We start from the raw sequence: 19448 nt of genomic DNA on the forward strand, positions 1-19448 counted from the left end.
GCATTTTAAGGTATACAAGCATTCTGATACACTACCAGTCAAAAGTTTGGACACACCTTCTAATTCAGTGTTTTTTGTTTAGTGACTTATTTTCTACATTCTTGAACAATATTGGAGATTTCAGAAGTTCATTTAGAGTCACCAGCCTCAGAAATCACCAATTAACAGCACCTCAGATTAGAGGCGTTATGAAGGCTTTACAGAGCATCAGTAGCAGACATATCTCAATATCAACTGTTCAAAGGACATTATTGTGGATTTCGGCCGCCTTCAGCATTGTTTTACAATGTAGAAAGAAATAAACATCAGGAAAGACCATGGAATTAGAAGATGTGTCCAAACGTTTGACTGGTAGTGTATATTCAATCATTTTTAGAGTTTTTCAGTACTGACAAAAAAAACAGAAGCTCATTCACATATGTCTAGTGTCAATAAATGTTTGTATGGTTACATAGATTTAAATGCATGTGTATAGAGGAAGGACAAATTTGTAGTAGACAAAACACAGGCAGTCGGTTCGAGCTGATTTTCAACACCATATTGTCCATAAAGTCCATCTATCACAGTCACTATTAAATTGGCCTTCACTATCAAAGGCTTTAGACATAGCCTCCAGCAATCTTCCTCCTACTGTATATGAAAGTTCAGCATTCCTGCTTAGCACAGCTTATGATCTGAAAAATAGCTTACATCTCCTGCGCGGTAACCATAGTAACAGCAACTGTACGCTCAGTTTTCCATCGGATGAGGTTCCCATGGTGATGCATGCCGTGTGCATGTGCATGTTTCGGTGTCTTGCCGCGTCCTGTTATTGGTTTGTTGCCTGATTGTGGTCACCGATTCTGTGTTTAGATCTGATGTCATTTTAGGTACTTTCTAGTGCCACGTTTTCCCTGTTAATACGTACCTAATTTCTAATTTCTTGTGTCTGCTTGTGCTTTTAGATTCTTGGATTTACCCGAATAAAGCATGTAGAATTTACACACTTGCAGCCTGCCTCTCGCTGCACATCAAATATCAAATACCATAGAAATTGATCGATGAATGAAAGACAAATCCTTTGGCCATGTGTTATTGTTGCACACAATAATCACGTCTATGGTGCATCGAAGTAAAAAAAAAAAAAAAAAAAAAAAGTGGTGTCTGGAGGCGCAGACAAGATAAACTGACACTGTCTATTTCACAGGATGTAACAGATGTAGTAAAGACAAACACAGACGTTTCCTCCTTGCATCATACTCTACAGTATAGTCATGTCATTTAAACATTTGTTTAATAGAACTGCAATTCATTTTCAATATAAATGTTTTTCTAAGGAGCAGGAAATGTGTCTGTGATCATCAGACATTCACTACATATGAGGTTGAAAACAAACAAAAAAATTTTTAATCCTAGATTAATCCTTTAAAACATTTATGATTTGCTGTCTGGACTCCTAACATGGAGATCCATGCAGTGAGATTCATTTCCACATGAATTTCACAGGCGATATTTTATTGCAGCATGCTTTGCTTTCTCACTGGCCAAATATTAAACCTCAGTAACATCTCATTAGGACAGAATGGTTTACAGTGCTGCCTTCAAAATGGAGCCAAAACAAGGACCTGCTTTCTAATAGACAGCAGTTTTGGCATTCTGTTGAATAATGTTGATTTTATAACCACTTGACACGTTTGAGTTGAAGAACGTGGATGTCTGACTTGACTAGCAAGTTAACACAAGGTTCCCTCCGCACTCTCTGCACTGTGGGCACAGGTTGGCATCCATGAGTTTTTTAATAGCGCAGGAGACATAATGTCACTCACCCATAATCCCACACAACAAGGATTAATTTTAGAATGTTTTCTGCTGCTTTTGCATGTTAAAAAAAAATGTGCCTAGAGTCTTGAATAATAAAACAGCAAAGAACAGCAGATGAGTTCAATCAACCTTTTTTTTTTTTCCTTTACTTTTGAGAGGATCCTCAGACACGGCTTCATCCATGAAATAACACTAGAACCACTATTTTTGGTTTTGATTGTAGTATTTCTGACACAGGTCTCTGTTATTTGCCTGTGAAAAGTACTCAACAGTAAGTACAGCGATTTGGATTTTATGAATCGCAAGTTTATGATGCATACAAATGAAAATTGTGAACATATTTGCCGTTTATCTTGTGATTAAATTCACAGTCTATGTACTTGCTGCTTTTAAGATGTATATATATATATATATATATATATATATATATATATATATATATATATATATATCACTGGTGAAACACATAGCTGACACAAAAAAAAAAACAGGTAATTAATGCTGCAAATGCAATCACAGTGAAACTATGCACATAAAAATAATCTATAATCTCATTAAAAAAAAGATGTGAGGTAATGAGGCTGTATTGACTGACTCTAATGATTCACACGTCCCATAACGTTGTAACGGCTCACAGATGTTCTATGAAATACATACAAAATGTAAAGAATATATTTGCAACTGGCTTCACCTTTGAGAGGAAATTAGCTCCGTGAGAAAAAGTAAAAGCTTGCCCAGTCCTGTGGAAAAAAAGTGGTCATTTGTGGCACTTAGTTGTAGTTAGCTACGTGCATTTAATTGATTTAACAAATTATCCTGTTCTATCAAATTTCCTATTGTAGTACATCCTGTATATACCCTAGACAAAACGGTGTATGTGAACATTTCAAGATGGTTAAACAAAAGTACCATAAAACATGATTAACACCCTTACTTTTACTTCATTTTTATACAACTGAGTAACTAAGGGTTATGGTCTTGCTCAAGGGCCCAGTGGTGGACCTGGGATTCAAACACACACCCTTGCAAGCAGCAATCCAACAACATGATAACTACCACTTCCGAGTTACCACCACCACAGTCCTTGCAATGACAATTGGTATTAAAGAGTAGAAATAATTAATGATTTAACAGTGTGTAGAAGAAGCCTTTATTATCACCACACTTACATTACAGTACAGTGGAATACATTTCTTTGCATATCCCAGCTGAGGAAGTTAGGATCAGAGCACAGGGGCAGCTATGATACAGTACAGCACCCCTGGAGCAGGAAGGGTTGAAGGCCTTGCTCAATTGCCCAACAGTGGCAGCTTGGCAGTGCTGGGGCTTGAACCCCAACCTTCCAAGCAACAACCCAAACCCTTAACCACTTGAGCCACCACTGTGCTGAGAGTATGTGTTCTGTCATCATCACACAGAAATAAGATTAGGTTTGAGATATTTCTGTCACAGCATGGTGTAAACAGGAGGGTTGTATCATGGCTGTGTCAGATTTGATTTTGCTCACACACCTCAGTCATTATGTGCAGTTGTGTGCTACAGTTACAGCGTTATGGTTCATTGCATCACTGTGAAGCGCAATAAGTTTAAACCCACTTACCCACATGAAATTTTGTTTTGTCAATAAGAAATAATTATAAGAGTTTTTACTAGCTGTTAAACCTTCCTTAGATACAAATTATGCATATTCCCGGCACCAGGAGTACTGACTTGTCCATCTTGTGAGTACACTTCAGCTTCACCGTAATTGCTTTGCCGTGGAAACTGACATTTCACGCTGCAGGAAGTCATTATGCATGTACAAATGAGTAGCAGGTCTTTAATTTGTGTGCTCCTTAATGCACCTTTTCCCTTCTCCAATCTGTCGTTGTTATCTGCAATGTTTGCATTTGGAGTTGGCAATCCATTTGGCAGGGCAGTTTCATTTGCTGCATTGTGCCTGTCAGAAGGGCAGTCCTTAATTATTAATGGCAGACTGCTGCTTGAACATGGCACAGTACTGGAGGAGATGCTAGATACTTTACTGATCAAGCAGAGTGTGAGCGAACGTATCACTTTGAACAGCTTGGTCAGTTCTACACTACGGATCAATTAGCCATAGTCAATAAGCCAATCAGAAATTTACCGCCTAATGCAACTAACCTCACTTTGTACTTAAAATGTGTGAGCAGCCGTAGTGGTGTTCTCAAGATGAATCGTTTCTCAGTCATCTTAATTAAAGCTGAACAGCCATTTGGATTGAGTTTATGGAAATGGCTAACAGAGTATAAGCACCTGCGGTTAAACACCTGATGGATGGAAATTTGGATTGGGTTGTGGGTTGTGAGTGGCCAAAGGGATTTTGAATTACCTCTACAAGCTTGGAGACTGAGTTTGATTTATACCTCCGTGTAGAATATTACAAACTATATTAATAGCTCTGTGCATGTGGAATGCTTTCTTTAATTCATACCATGTTTCAGATCTAGAGATTGAGCTGTTTATGGCTAAACACTGATTTTGTAGCTCAGCATCTTTTGAGTTGATTTTGGTTTGAGTCAATATATTATTTTATATTATATTATAATATATCCGTATATGGAAATCCATCAATTTCTGCTTCTTCCGTGCATGCATGGAGTTTGCATGTAATTTCTGAGATTTTATGGTTTCCTCCTTAAGTCCAAAGACATGAGCTGTAGGCTGATTGGCCTTTCTAAAAGGGCTGTAGTGTTTGAATGGGTGTGTGATTGTACCCTGTGATGGGTTGGCAGCCTGTCAGTGTCCCAAGTACCTTGGGATAAACTCCAGGTTCCTGACCTTGTGTAGTATAAGCAGTACAGAAAATAAATGGATTGATATCCATATATGGTCAAGTTATAACCTCCTGGCAGAGGCAACCAGGTTTCTACCCAAGATCAGCAAAACAACACTAAAGCATTAATAATCCTTTATATTCTACAAAAGGTTTAGGGGCTTTTTTGTCAAACATGCCAATGAGTTCTGCCTTGCCAAAAGTGTGATTTTGATCTCGTCAAACCGCAACACATGACACCAGTTGGTGAATTTCGCCTTCTGCATTTTACAGCATGTTGTAATTGAGATGGAGGGATCAGTATCATTCTGCATCATTTCCCTGCTATTGATTTGTGTGGGGGTGTTTTTAAATATACTTTTTTTGACTGTTTGCATTTTCTTTGCATGGTAATTCTATGTGGCAATCATTAAGACCATACAAGCCACTACAGAGAATAATAACCACAGAATAACACTGCAACTAATACGATATTTTCGATAGCAATTGGAGCATGCATGAGCATAAATGTATTTTTTCCTGTTTGACAAGTCTGGCTAAAATCTATCCTCCTTGTTTGTTTTCCCTTTGTTTCTGTCAGTGGAGAAATGCATGAGCTTGATGCAGACAGGGACACAGATGGTGAAACTAAGAGGTGGTTCAAAGGGACTGGTACGGTACTTTTTCGTGGACGAGCACAAGTCCTGCATCCGATGGAGACCCTCCAGGAAGAATGAGAGGGCGAAAAGTAAGTTTCTCTTTCTGCTTTCTCATTGGGGCTCATTTATTCAGCCACCCTGTTAGTTTACTCAGTTTATTTAACTCTGTTAATTCTCTTAATTCTGTTAACTCTATCTGTGCCTCAACCCTGAGACTCTAGGACTAACTAATAACTGCATATTGTATTGTATACGAACATTTCCATTTTACTTTATACACTATCCTTGAACCGGTTCTATGTTTGACTAAACTGTATCAAGACGCATAAATCTTCTTAATTCAAATTAAAAACTTTTCTCTATTCAAATTACTTTTGTTCACTATACGTAATGTATACTGTATATGTAAAATACTCTAAAACAGAATTGATCTTAGTATTTCCATCATTATTATACCTCTAAATATAAAAGGTCGTTTGGCATCTTGTGTTCTCTTCTTCTCATATACAGTGCACTAGTATATTAATAATAATTTGTGTGCATTAGTGAAATTAGTTAAAGTTATAAGAGCTATAAACAAACACAAGCTGTTTCTTTTCCCTCTCTTGAAATTTGTAAAATATATATTTTCTATAAAAGCAGCTTTTTAAAAACATCTCTGTACTAATGGTTTCGTTAAAAACCACACAGAAGCGTTTACAACGCTGTGACAGAGCACAAGGTGAGGAAAATTTCCGAAATGAATCAGCTCCTTAAGTCTCCTCAATAATTCATCAGCCGTAACTGGAAAGGGTTCAGCCGCTTTAAAGAGCCAAATGTTTCCTCATGAGTTTACGGATCTAACCTGGGTGAGAATACAAAGCGAGGTTTGTTCTGGAAAGACAAACAAGTGTCACAGCAACAATTTCAGACAATCAGTCATGACGCTGCATATCAAAGATGGCTTCAGTTATTCAACAGGCTTCGTCCATACCAGCGCAGCCTGAGGTCACTTTCCCACCACATGATATCCAGGAGGTATGTTTTTATACAGTGTGCTGATCTCATTTTCACACTTCACGCACCTTCATATCACACACATGATACACCTGGTTAGGATTCAGTATCGTCACTGACAGAATAACAAGGATTATGATAAGTGAACGTTTTACAAGCACCATCTGTGATTTCGCAAAGCTCCTCTTGTCATTCACAACCGGCAGCTTTGTGTTTCCACCAATTCCAGCATGAGGAAACGTGAAGCGTGAGAGCTCCGGCTGTAGGAGAGTGGAGTGGAGTGGAGTGTGCAGTAACACAGCTGCTTTAATGCTGTAGCTGCTGCACAGCTTTTACTCTGTAACTGTACTTTTATATTCACTCACACACTTCACTCCTGTTTCTGCTCAACAACTGTTATTGTACTGTTTCCTTTACTAATGACCACATTTCCATACCTTCTTTCTTTCTTTCTTTCTTTCTTTCTTTCTTTCTTTCTTTCTTTCTTTCTTTCTTTCTTTCTTTCTTTCTTTCTTCCTTAATGGAGAACTTTAAAACTTTTCTTTCTTTCTTCTGGAGATTTTCTTTCTTTCTTTCTTTCTTTCTTTCTTTCTTTCTTTCTTTCTTTTTCTTTCTGTCCTTCCTTCCTTCCTCCGTACCTCCCTCCATCTCTTCCTTCCTTGTTCCTGATTGGAGGAAGGATACAACAATCCTTTTTAATAGACATATTTTCAAATATTTCCTTCCTTCCTTCCTTCCTTCCTTCCTTCCATCCTTAATGGAGATTTAATTTCTTTCTTTCTTTCTTTCTTTCTTTCTTTCTTTCTTTCTTTCTTTCTTTTTCTTTCTGTCCTTCCTTCCTTCCTTCCTCCGTACCTCCCTCCATCTCTTCCTTCCTTGTTCCTGATTGGAGGAAGGATACAACAATCCTTTTTAATAGACATATTTTCAAATATTTCCTTTCTTTCTTCCTTCCTTCCTTCCTTCCTTCCTTCCTTCCTTCCTTCCTTCCTTCGTTCCTTCCTTTCTTCCTTCCTTAATGGAGATTTAATTTCTTTCTTTCTTTCTTTCTTTCTTTCTTTCTTTCTTTCTTTCTTTCTTTCTTTCTTTCTTTCTTTCTTTCTTTCTTTCTTTCTTTCCTTCTTTCTTTCTTTCTTTCTTTCTTTCTCTTCATCTCTAATTGTCCTCCTCAGTCTGCTCTGTTCCACCCCTCACACCACACATGCATGTGTCACATCCTCTGCTCTCTGTCGTTTGCAGTCTCCATCGACTTGATTCGTGAGGTGCGTGAGGGGAAGCAGTCAGAGATCTTCCAGCGCTATGCAGACGGCAGCTTCGACCCCAACTGCTGCTTCAGCATCTACTACGGTGAACATATGGAGTCGCTGGATTTGGTCTCGGGAACAGGCGAGGAGGCGCGCACCTGGATTACTGGTCTTAAGTACCTTATGGCAGGCATCAGCGATGAGGACAGTCTGGCCAAACGCCAGCGCACCCGGGACCAATATCCTTCCTAATGGAAAGCTGTATCAGGGACACTGAGCTTGATCCCAGAAATGTGTTTTGATATTGGCTTTAAAAAAGGTGCAAATTTCAGGAGAATTCATGTGAAATATGTATCTGTTTAATAAGTGACTGAAAATGAAGACATTATTTAGAATAAACAGATATTGTGTCCTAAATAGATACAAATAGGAGACATGCTATTCATTCATCTGTTCATACCAGATAATTCAAAAGGCATACACACAGTAATAGCATAAATCCAAAACAGCAGGTAAAAACATGATTCATACAGGAGCAAGACAGGATAATCAGAGACTATCTGAGTCAAAGTCCAAAGAAAGGCTTACTAACATCAAGGAGCACTGAAACTAAGCGTGCTCATATGGTGGCCATATTTGTTGCGGCGAAACAGGAGCCATGACGTTACGTGCTGTGACACAAACACGCTACCACGAAGTCAGTGCATCTTTTAGTGACCTAGCAACACATTTTAATCAATTCACTTTCTTTTTGAGTAACCCTGCCTTTATTTAAGCTCAAACTTCTATTTTGTGTGTGTGTGTGTTGTATCTAATTTGTATAGTGGACTAACTGTCATTATTCAGATTTTCTTATAATATACCATCTGACTCAACAGCTGTGTGTTTGTAGTGTACTGTAGCGTATATTTTCTGTCTCTGTTTACGATGTTCTTCTCCTTAACTGCATGCGTCACGTGGCTGAAGCAGACTTTCACAGAAGCTGACAAGAACGGAGACGGCAGCCTGAGCATCAGCGAGGTTCTACAGCTTCTGCATAAGCTCAATGTCAACTTACCCAGGCAGAAAGTAAAGCAGATGTTCAAGGTAAAGCACATCTGGGGAGCAATTAAGGCGGTTGCTTAGCATTCATCGACTGTAGATTTAGTGCATTGCTTTGTAAGAGTATGTCATTTATTTGTCTTTTTAGAGTTTAGTGTGTCTTGTAAAACTGGGAGGAAAACTGTACTGTTAATGACATATATTACCACCAATCCATATGTGGTAGGTATAGCTCGTATATACAGCACATATTTGCAATAAACCATTGCTCGACTGGCAAAGGCTTGTATTTCTCTCTGTCTCTCTCTGTCTCTCTGTGTGTCTCTCTCTCTCTCTCTCTCTCTCTCTCTCTCTCTTTCTATGGTATACTGCTGTTCCCAAAAACAATTTCCCAGCCAGGCCAGATTTGTGTGTGTGTGTGTGTGTGTGTGTGCAGTACAGTATGTGGTTGAGATCTCACCTCAGCCGTTTGTAGGTCGCTAAGCTTCACAGTCCATCAGGACCCACCCCATCTGCTGTAAATGAACACAGATGGCCAACACTGTAAGAGAGAATAAAGCACACCAATCTGGCCTTGTGTGTGTGTGTGTGTGTGTGTGTGTCGTAGGAGAGGTTTTAATCTTGATTCTTTTAAGTGAAGTGCTACATCTATAGAAGCCTGAACAGTTTATCCATCATTTTCTTGGAATAAAGGAATAAAGGTGTATTAATCTTTGCCTTTAGGTCATTGCTTGTTGTCCAGGCTGATAGTGGATTAAGTCACAACTCTAAATGAACTTTTAATTAAGTTAAATTAAGGAGAGGAAAATTGTGTTATTGTTGTTATTATTATTATTATTATTATTATTATTATAAATAACCCCTATATTATCATAAAAATAACCCTGGAGGATTTTTTTGTTTAGAAAAGCTAAACCGTTGATTACAAATGTGAAATAATTCAATTAATTGAAAATTACAAAAACAATAATAAACTATAATAATTACCTCTGAATCATAATAATAATAATAATAATAATAATAATAATAATAATAATAATAATAATAAATTATAGTGTATTAATTATTCACTACAACTGTTGATTATTATTATTATTATTATTATTATAAGTAACCCCTAAATGAACTTTGAATTGTAATTTTTTTTAATTGACTCCTCCATATATGAATTAAGTGACTACTTGTGACTACTCGCTACTGTATCTACTGAATCTATACTGTTGAACGTCTTATACTGATTTATAACCGCTCCCTGCAGGGGTTATTTCTGCTACAAGCATAAAGAATGACTTCTAGAAGAAAAAAGAAAAAGAAAAACCCAAGAAGAATTAGTGTGAATGTTTCCCTCCTGCTCTGGTGTTCAGAGTGTTGATGACCTGTTTTCACACTCTGATACTCAGCAGTTGACGATCATGTTCTCATGGCCTTGCTCACTCACTCATTCCCTCTGCTTGGGTTTGCATCTCAACGCTTTCTTCTCAAGTTTTCACAACAAGCATGAAGTAGAATCCCAGACTTTTGGGCTTTTGTCATTATTTGTGTAAAATGGAGATACCTTGTAGCACCTTGTAGCACAGGCTTTGTTGTTTCTTCACCCCAACATTCTGTACTATAGCTGTTTGCACAGTTTAGGATTAATAGTTAATAAAGGTTTAAAATATCAAACATGGTGGTGAATGAGCAACTTTCTGAGGGTCTGGGAAATCTTAAAGAACGTACAGACACATGTACAGAAATCAATGCTTGGTAATAACATTAGCAATCAACGAGCTTTCACACGTTGCAAAGATGAATCAATGCCACAGTCAATTCATTAGGATAATATAGCAGCGTTTTCATTTTGTGTTTATTGACTTAAACAGGCGTCACACTGCCTGTATAACAACGAACTATTCACACAAAATTTCTTTACTGTGAAATAAAGGCTGGAAATGTAGCTATCTAATCAATATCAAATAATTAAAATCCAGTACATTAACTAGCTCAGGTTTCTGCAATTCCCCTGCCAAGAAACCAATTAGAAAGCTGATTTTTCTCCAATACTTGATGGCGAAAAACAGATTTTCTTTTCTGTTTGCTGTTAACGGCTTGTTTCTAGTGCGTTAAATGAAGTGTTCGAAATCCTCACGAGTCAATTATACATGTAAAGCTCATGTGATTGGGCTGGAGATGGCTGCCTCATGGAGCTTTCCAGCTTCTGCTGTTCTTTACTCAGGAGCTGTGTTTCTCATCCAGTCAAATGTGCTTTAGTAAAAAATTAAACAGCTGAGATTTTACATTCTCCCCTCATTCACTGTGCTGAAAAATGATTCGACCAGCTAAGGGGGCTGATCTTCTAATTAGAGAGGGCGAGCAATATCGATAAATGCGACGTAAGAACCTCATTTTCGATCAATATATCTATAGAAAGAGGTCTATAGCAGGTCATTCGCAGGCAAATTGTTGATGGTGATGAAGGCAACACTGGCTTCTAGTGACTCTGGTGAATATTTAGAACAATCCAGTAATAGGCAATTGACAGTCAATAGCATACAGTCATCCAGCATCCAGCTTGTTTTAAGCAGCTTTAGTCATATATTTGTTGAAATGTGCTTTTATAAAGCAGGTGTGTTTCTCCGCCGTCAGCGCTGCACACACAGAAGAGCTAATATCGTTAACCAGGTTTGCCAGGTTTCAGCAAAATTTTCAGCCCACGCAAAATTCAGGCAGTGGAAAAAGGAAACACATTTTTCTTCTTTTTTCTCAGCATTTACGTGGGAAACAAGGTCACCGTGGCGCATGTTTCAGACGTACAAACATTATCCACTCTATCAACCCTCTCTCCAGCTTCCATTCTTTGTAATATATGTCGAAATAAAAGAGGTTCTGTACGTCATACTGCAGGCACGCTGTCAACACTTACAATTTGTCTTTGTTTGCAGAAATTAATCCCAATTATTTGCTATAAAACAAGACTGCAGTGGCTTTTGAGTGAATAAATAAATAAATATCTGTCATTAACCTGTCCTCCTCCAGAGAGGCATTAGGATTCTTACCACAATAGCCCTCTATTTGCCCTTTTGTGCAGTTCACATTCTTAACCACTTGATAGAAATTCAGTAGGGGCACTGAGCGAACTACCCCAAAATTAAGAAAGGCAGGCAAATCAATAAAACACTGGTTTATATCTGTCAATTTTTTTATCGCTGGTCAGATGGAGTCATTTAAATTATACACCGATCAGGCATAACATTATGGCCACATGCCTAATATTGTGTTGGTTCCCTTTTCGCTGCCAAAACAGCCCTCACCCGTCATGCACTGTGTATTCTAACACCTTTTTATCGCAACCAGCATTAACTTCTTCAGCAGTTTGAGCAACAGTAGCTCGTCTGTTAGATCGGATCACACGGGCCAGCCTTCGGTCCCCACGTGCACCAGTGAGCCTTGGCCGCCCATGACCCTGTCACCGGTTCACCACTGTTCCTTCCTTGGACCATATCCTTTTGATAGATACTGACCACTGCAGACCGGGAACGTCTAGCCGTCACAATATGGCCCTTGTCAAACTCCCTCAAATCCTTACGCTTGTCCATTTTTCCTGCTTCTAACACATCAACTTTGAAGACAAAATGTTCACTTGCTGCCTAATATATCCCACCCACTAACAGGTGCCATGATGAGGAGATCATCAGTGTTATTCACTTCACCTGTCAGTGGTCATAATGTTATGCCTGATTGGTGTATACTGTGAATGCTATGAAGATTAACATTTATTTACTGTGATCTCTTCAGGTTCAACATTTGAGGCGGACTCAAACAAACGAATAAATAAATGTTCCTGAATGAATAAATTGATTTGTTTCATATTTGTTTCGCCTTGTGTATTATTTCCTACAGGAAGCAGATACAGATGATAACCAGGGCACTTTGGGCTTTGACGAGTTCTGCTCCTTCTACAAGATGATGTCGACACGGCGAGACCTGTACCTGCTGATGCTCACCTACAGCAACCATAAAGACCACCTAGACACGGACGACCTGGCACGCTTCCTCGAAATTGAACAAAAGGTGACGAATTATAGGGTTTTTGAGATATGTTTATAGCTGAACATCTGTTTTCAGAAGAGTTCAAGAGTTTACATCAGGCAGACATGTGGATAGTAATGACGCATAGATACAGCACTAGAAGGTGTTCATATTTCCCCATATTTTCATCTAATGTGCATCTCCTGGGCTCTTTCCCAAACTCAGGCCTGTAATTTGATCAGCTCAGTGATGAATATGCAGCTCGACTCTCGCCTGCTAATGGGTCCAAAGGCTTTTCTTTTCTTTTTTTTTTAAATGACACTTATCTGGAAGCCTTATTTTTTTCTTGCTTGGTTGCTTTGCTTCCTTTTTCTCTCTCCCACACAAACACACACCCCAAAGATCATCTAGGTTACAGCAGCCTCCAACATATTATTACTATTATTCAGACTTTTTGGCATAGGCGTAATTTACACTGGTGACATGCCCCTTTGCTTAATATTGTCCCTACTATTTCCTGAAGATGTAGACTCTAGAAATCTCCGAACATCACTTACTAATAAGTGCCTTCGGTTACCACCTGTAATTTGACACATAAATCCGTCCTCTTTGTCTATTGGATTTATTCCTTTTTTTATAATGCCATGCATTGCTCTCGATGAAACGGAGGTTGAGGGTGCTTTCACGTGTGTAGAGTTTCGATTTTAATCAAACCCTGGTGTTTTTCCTCTTCACCGCAGTTCATTTAAAAAGATGAGAACACAGCAATCACACCAATATGACCAGTCCGTGAGTGAGGTCTTCTCAGTCAGATTCTAACTTCCAAAGATAGTCTGATTGCAGTGAGAAAGCAGTTCAACCCTAAATCAACCGCACTGATGAGCCGAAATGATTCTGTGTATGTTGTGTTGAAGGATCTTTATGTAGATGCGAGCAGTTAAACTTAGCCAAGAGCCATAATATGAGCCAATAGACGGGGAAAAAAACACTCTAGCTGTAAAGTAATGTGAAGTATTTTTAAAATCTGGATCCAAATGGGAACAAAAACAAAAGAAAATTAACAATGAACTGAAAGAGAAAACTAAATCCAGATGCTGCTCTTCTTTTGTTTCTTTTATTATGGGCCATGTGAAATCAAACCAAACTGGATTTATTCAGCATGAAAGCAGATAGTTGTGTATAAATTCAGGCTCGGATCTATTGTTTCTAATCCAATCATAATGTAAAATCTTCGTAATTTACTACAAATTATTCTGTCAGACCACATGACCCATGGGATTTAGTGTATTCCATGTTGGGAGCTCCAATCTGGCAACCCAGAGGTATAAAATATCATTATAGCTATCACAGCATTTAAAAAGGGGCAATGTAAATTCATAACCTGATCTCATTTATTAAAGGATTTATAAAGCCAATGATTTGAAAGTTGAAAATACAGTCTGTAAGTGAAATTCAAATATTGGCAAGAAAATAAAATGAATCAGGATTGTTTCTTGCGTCAGAAAAAATCTAATATCATGGAAATATTTATTAGTAGCTTCAAGCATGCGATTTCGTTCTCTTCTCAAAACATCCTGTTTGGAATGAAATTCTTATGTGACACACACACACACAAGTCCCAGTCTATGTTAACTGCATGAGGATTTATCTCTAGGCTTGAGAAAACAGGATTAAAATAAAAATTAAATTTAGGCATGATTTCTTTCTTTTTTTTTGCTTTTTCAGAAAGCCTTACCAGGCCTCCACATCAGCAGTAGCTCATGTCTTAGCCTCCACCCGCTACCTCAGCTCAGTATTAGTGTACTGATGGCTAATTTGTCTCAATTTCTGAAGTGAATGAAGAACTAAATTAGCCGAACTTTGCTTGTAGCTGCAAGCTAGCAAACATTGGCAGTGATGCACACCATGTACCACTAAATTAACACTCATCCCTGCTGTGTTGGATGTGGTCTGATGCTGATGGGATGGGATGGAAATCTGATTGACTAATAAAACCAATTTAAGACCCAGCTGTTGGCTAAACCAGCCTGATTCCAGAACGATCCATTTACATGTGATGGCGTTTCTCAATGGGATTAGGTGCATTCAGGCTGTTTTGTTTTCCATACTTTGTTCACATGAAGTACAAATCTACTGATTGTAAAGAACTTCCTTATTTTCATCTCACATATTTGTATTTATTTCAGATGGTACGAGTCACAAAAGAGCATTGCCTTGAAATCGTCGCCAAGTTTGAACCTTGTCCTGAAAACCAGAAGCAGGGGGTTCTAGGTATTGACGGTAAGATGAGGTCTGGTTTCTTCCTCAGAGAGCATTTTAATAACGTAGATGATCACAAAGTCAGCTAACGAAGAAAATGAGCTACTCAGGATTTACAAAATGTAATTTAGGTCTCTATATTAGGCCGAACTGCCTCGCCTAGTCCGACTCTAAATGAAAAACTTTATTTTGTGAATCCACTCGTCTGTAATGAGCTCTGTGGAGATGATTAACTGTTGTTTTCTAAGTGTGACTTAATTGAAATTTTCATCAACTGAGTCCTCGTGGACCTAACATCTACCTGCCCTACATATTTTAGTGTTTTCTGGCTCCCCAAACACCTGACTTTACCAAATACAGACAATAAACTGTAGATTAGATCATATACAGTAGATTATAAACAGGCCATGTCTGACTTCCAAATATTAAAGTGCAGCAATTCTTTCGAACCTGGACTTCTTTTGGTTCCACTTGTCTGTCACATTTTATACAATAATATTGTAACTGAATATAAATACATTATACAGATTGAACAAATAATGTTTTCTAAACAGTTATAGTTACAGACATGAATAAGTGTGCTGTTTGTGTTCGCTTTATTGAATTCAAATTAAATTCTGCCGACTTCATTTCAAAATAAAACTAGGTGTCTAGCATTTTTCTACACAAACTGGCCTAAAATTCACAAAAAAATTGGGCTGTACGAAAAATAATAATTAATTTTATTTTAATAATTATTTAATTATTATTAATTATGAAATATTATTTTTATTAAATATCAGTGTTTAAGTACGTTTAACTTTTATTATTATTATTATTATTATTATTATTATTATTATTATTATTATTATTATTATTATTATTATTATTATTATTATTATTTTAAGAAAATCTGCCCAGAAAATCATTTGACTCACAGCAGCACTGTGTCCCATCTTTATAGTAAATTTTAATAGTATGTCCTGATCTTTTTAGAAAAGAAATCCCCAAACTAAAACAATATGATGACATTATAATGTGGCTAGAAACAAAAGTTCCCTGATCTTAAAAAGACGGTGGTTGTTCTAAAAGCTTACTCAGAAATTACATAGCAATAGATGAATTAGATTTTTTTTTTTTAAATATGATAAAATTAGAAGGATTAGAAAGATCCACTGGACATCTGCTTGAGACCAGTTATGACTTTGGAAGATAGGGAATGAGGGAAATTTTCAGAAAGTTTAGGAGTTGAATAAAGTTTTGCTCTGCAGTTTCAAATTTATATATTACAGAAATTCGAAAAATACTACTGGTCTAGACCACACCCACTTCCTGTTCCGGTTTATCTGTCCTTTAACGTGTATTGAGGTGGGCATGTGTATGAATCAGCTCACCTCTTAATTCTACTCTTTAGGTTTCACAAATTACATGCGAAGTCCAGCTGGAGACATCTTTAATCCCGAACACTATGAAGTGAACCAGGACATGACTCAGCCTCTGTGCAAGTACTTTATCGCCTCCTCACATAACACCTACCTGATGGGGGACCAGCTGATGTCTCAGTCCAGGGTGGACATGTACTCATGGGTCCTGCAAGCAGGCTGCAGATGTGTGGAAGGTCAGTTTAAGTTAGGGTATAAACGGTAAGGCATCAGTGCACTTCGGTCTGATTTCATTTTCTGATACGGTGGAGTGCATAAGTATTCAACCCCCTTGAACTTTCCCCATGTTTTGTAATGTGACAACTTGGAATTGAAATGGACTGAAGTGTGATATGTCATGAATCTTCACAAAATAGCCCATAACACTATACTGTAAGGGGTGTGTGTGTGTGGGGGGGTATTATTTGGCCCCATAATTTGTTAGAGAAAATATGTTAACAAATAGCATCAGGAAGAGCAAGAAGCTATCACATGCTCTTGAAAAAAAGATATATCTGTTATTGATATAGAGAGAACTCCGACTCTGCCTTCCACTAAAAATAAGTGACCGGTTAAAGACAGAAAAGTGACCAAATGGCTAAGGGTAACTTTCAAAACACACTGAAGCATGTTGGTGGTAGAATCATTGATCAGCAGTAATCAGTATTGTCAGCAGATCTCTGGATCTTTCTCTTTAGCTCTTTCAGAGTTACACTTGGAGTCTTGGAGTCAAGTCACAGTACATAAATGTTGAAGAGATAAATATGCTATTGAGGCAATTTAACAATTTAATCTGAATGCTGACTGTACTGTAAACTACGTGTGGTTTTTTCCAGTGGACTGTTGGGATGGACAAGATGGAGAACCAATCGTCCACCATGGCTATACTCTAACATCCAAAATCCTGTTTAAGGATGTGATTGAAACCATCAACAAATATGCGTTTGTCAAGAACCCGTAAGTCTAAGCAGAGTTTCTCACCTTTAGATCTCTAATCAGACACTGTGTTGAAAACTGTACTTACTTGGTATGCATTCGTTAGTGTAAACAGTGTGTAGGTGTGTGTGTGTAGACACACGTCCTGACATTTCATTAGCTCCAGCATAGCTAAAGTTGATAATCCCATTAAGATGCATACACTGTCACATCCGGGAGCTTTTTGTAAACAGAACACTATTAGATATATATTTTTAGACATTTCTTAGCATCTACACCATGTCACTTCTGGATCTTCTTGTCGTGGGACTGTTCAACATATTTCAACATGAACTGACCTTTAACGTTTTTGCTTATGCAGAATGTTAAGATATTTCATCATTTAGCACCACCACAAATTTTTTTTCCCATTTAGTTTTTACCCAGAGCCAAATCCTGTTATTTAGGTATTGCATGACAATTGCCAGCTAATATATATTTTTTTTCTGTCTTCAGGTACCCAGTGATCTTGTCCATAGAGAACCACTGCAGTGTTCCTCAGCAGAAGAAGATGGCTCAGTATCTGGTGGAAATCTTGGGGGAGCAGTTGGACTTGTCATCAGTCAAAGCCGACGAATCAGGACTTCTACCATCTCCCGATTCCCTCAAAGGCAAAATTCTTGTCAAGGTCAACTTTTTTCTTTTTTGTCTCACTGTCGTTCAAGAGCAGGAACGGTAACGGTCAAAATGGTGCTACCACCACCATGTGTTCTCAGGGCAATCAAACAGCATCAGGTTTCAGCCCAATGTACTGCTTTGAGCCAATAAAAAATGTTATTCTTTGCCAATGAACTGAAAACGTGAAAGTAATAACAATAAAAAGAAAAACAGGAAAGATTGGAGACAGTGGTATCTTCATTAGAGCAGATGGTTTAGACTTGGAAATTTCTAGAGGACCATTGTACAAGGACATCTAGTTCGCAAGACATTAGGTTGGGAAAAAAGTGTACATCAGGACAGAAGACAAAACACTGAGCTAGAATTTTGTTTTCATGCACCGAGCTTGTGGCAAAAAGAAGACCACATGCATTAACATGAACATGCAGCATTGTGTGATGCATTCATTCATTCATTCATTCATTCATTTATTCAGTCATCATTAGGTGATAATCACCACGCCCATTCGGAATCGGAATCAGCAAAAGGAAATTATATAATAGTGCAGTATAATAGTGTATAAAAGTGAACCAGTGCAAATGCTAAAGTTACAAATGCTACATTCAGGATGGACGGAAACATTAACTTAGTGTACCAGATGCGACGCTCACAGTTTGAGGTCGGAAGGTCAGATAAGGTGCAGGTGCAGTATGGCTGTGTGAGTCATGTTCTGGGGTATCAACATAAATACAAATACAGATATGGATAACTGTAGCATGTCATTGCATTTCACACCGAATCTATACACAATCTCAACTCTCATTTGAGGCTCCATGTCTTTTATTCCCCAGACAAAATTCTGTAGTATCTTCAGTGAGGCTCTTACATTTCCAGCTTCCTTCCTCTTTCCCTACCACATGACTCCACGTAGCAGCAGATGGCAAACCAACAAGAAATCAGGCCACAGGAGTGATAGTGTAGTTTAACACAGAGCCGGTACTATAATTGGAAGCTGGCCGGCACCAGCCATCGGAGAGTTGGCCGAAAAGTGGGTCAGCGAGGAGTATTGACAAATTGCTGGGTGCTGGCAATGGGTCAATAAGCAACTCTCCAGCTGCGGTCTAAAACCCACAGCTCTTTTTTTCTGAGTTGCTTTCCAGAGGCTTCAGCTTGAGCCAGATTTGCATTCACTTGCATTTTCATTCATGTGCAAGCATTATGACATTAATTGCCTCACTATATTCAATAGCAATCTTATTTCCACTCAATTTGGCATCCAGTAGATACTCTGCTTGCCAAGAAGCCTGAATGACCAGGAATGTGTTGTGATATTATCTACTATACTGGTGCCCTCCACATCATCTATTACCAAATCCTTGGGCCGTGTGACACAAATTAGCCTAAATTTCCAGTTTCTTCGCAGTCTAAAGATGCCAAATTTGGTGGCACAAAACAAGGCAGGATTCTTGCGATAAATATAAAGCTTATCAGTGAGCTTGATGTGCACAGTGCGACTCGAAATACAGTGGTGTAATGAAAAGGGGGAGAAAAAAATCATGCACCGTTATCACTCAAACCTGGCAAGCCTTTACCTTGTTAAACATTTCAGAATCGATTGCTTTCGACACAAGCAGCCTTCTGACACTCTGCCAAATTGATTGTTGCTCTTTAATACCGGTATCCATCACCTCCCTGT

At 38.2% G+C, this 19448-nt stretch overlaps 1 protein-coding gene across 1 annotated transcript in view; it reads left to right on the forward strand.

Moving 5' to 3' along the window:
* The window catches only part of plch2a (phospholipase C, eta 2a), a 125468-nt gene that overhangs the window by 83144 nt on the left and 22876 nt on the right, over positions 1 to 19448 (forward strand). Inside the window, exons 4-11 of the mRNA XM_058389550.1 lie at positions 5175 to 5321; positions 7468 to 7711; positions 8429 to 8558; positions 12393 to 12563; positions 14708 to 14801; positions 16174 to 16377; positions 17017 to 17137; positions 17612 to 17783. Coding sequence (XP_058245533.1) covers positions 5175 to 5321; positions 7468 to 7711; positions 8429 to 8558; positions 12393 to 12563; positions 14708 to 14801; positions 16174 to 16377; positions 17017 to 17137; positions 17612 to 17783 — 1283 coding nt within the window. The remainder of the gene's footprint in view (positions 1 to 5174; positions 5322 to 7467; positions 7712 to 8428; positions 8559 to 12392; positions 12564 to 14707; positions 14802 to 16173; positions 16378 to 17016; positions 17138 to 17611; positions 17784 to 19448) is intronic.

The sequence above is a fragment of the Hemibagrus wyckioides genome, linkage group LG05, assembly GCF_019097595.1.
Source record: "Hemibagrus wyckioides isolate EC202008001 linkage group LG05, SWU_Hwy_1.0, whole genome shotgun sequence".
Lineage (NCBI taxonomy): Eukaryota > Metazoa > Chordata > Actinopteri > Siluriformes > Bagridae > Hemibagrus > Hemibagrus wyckioides.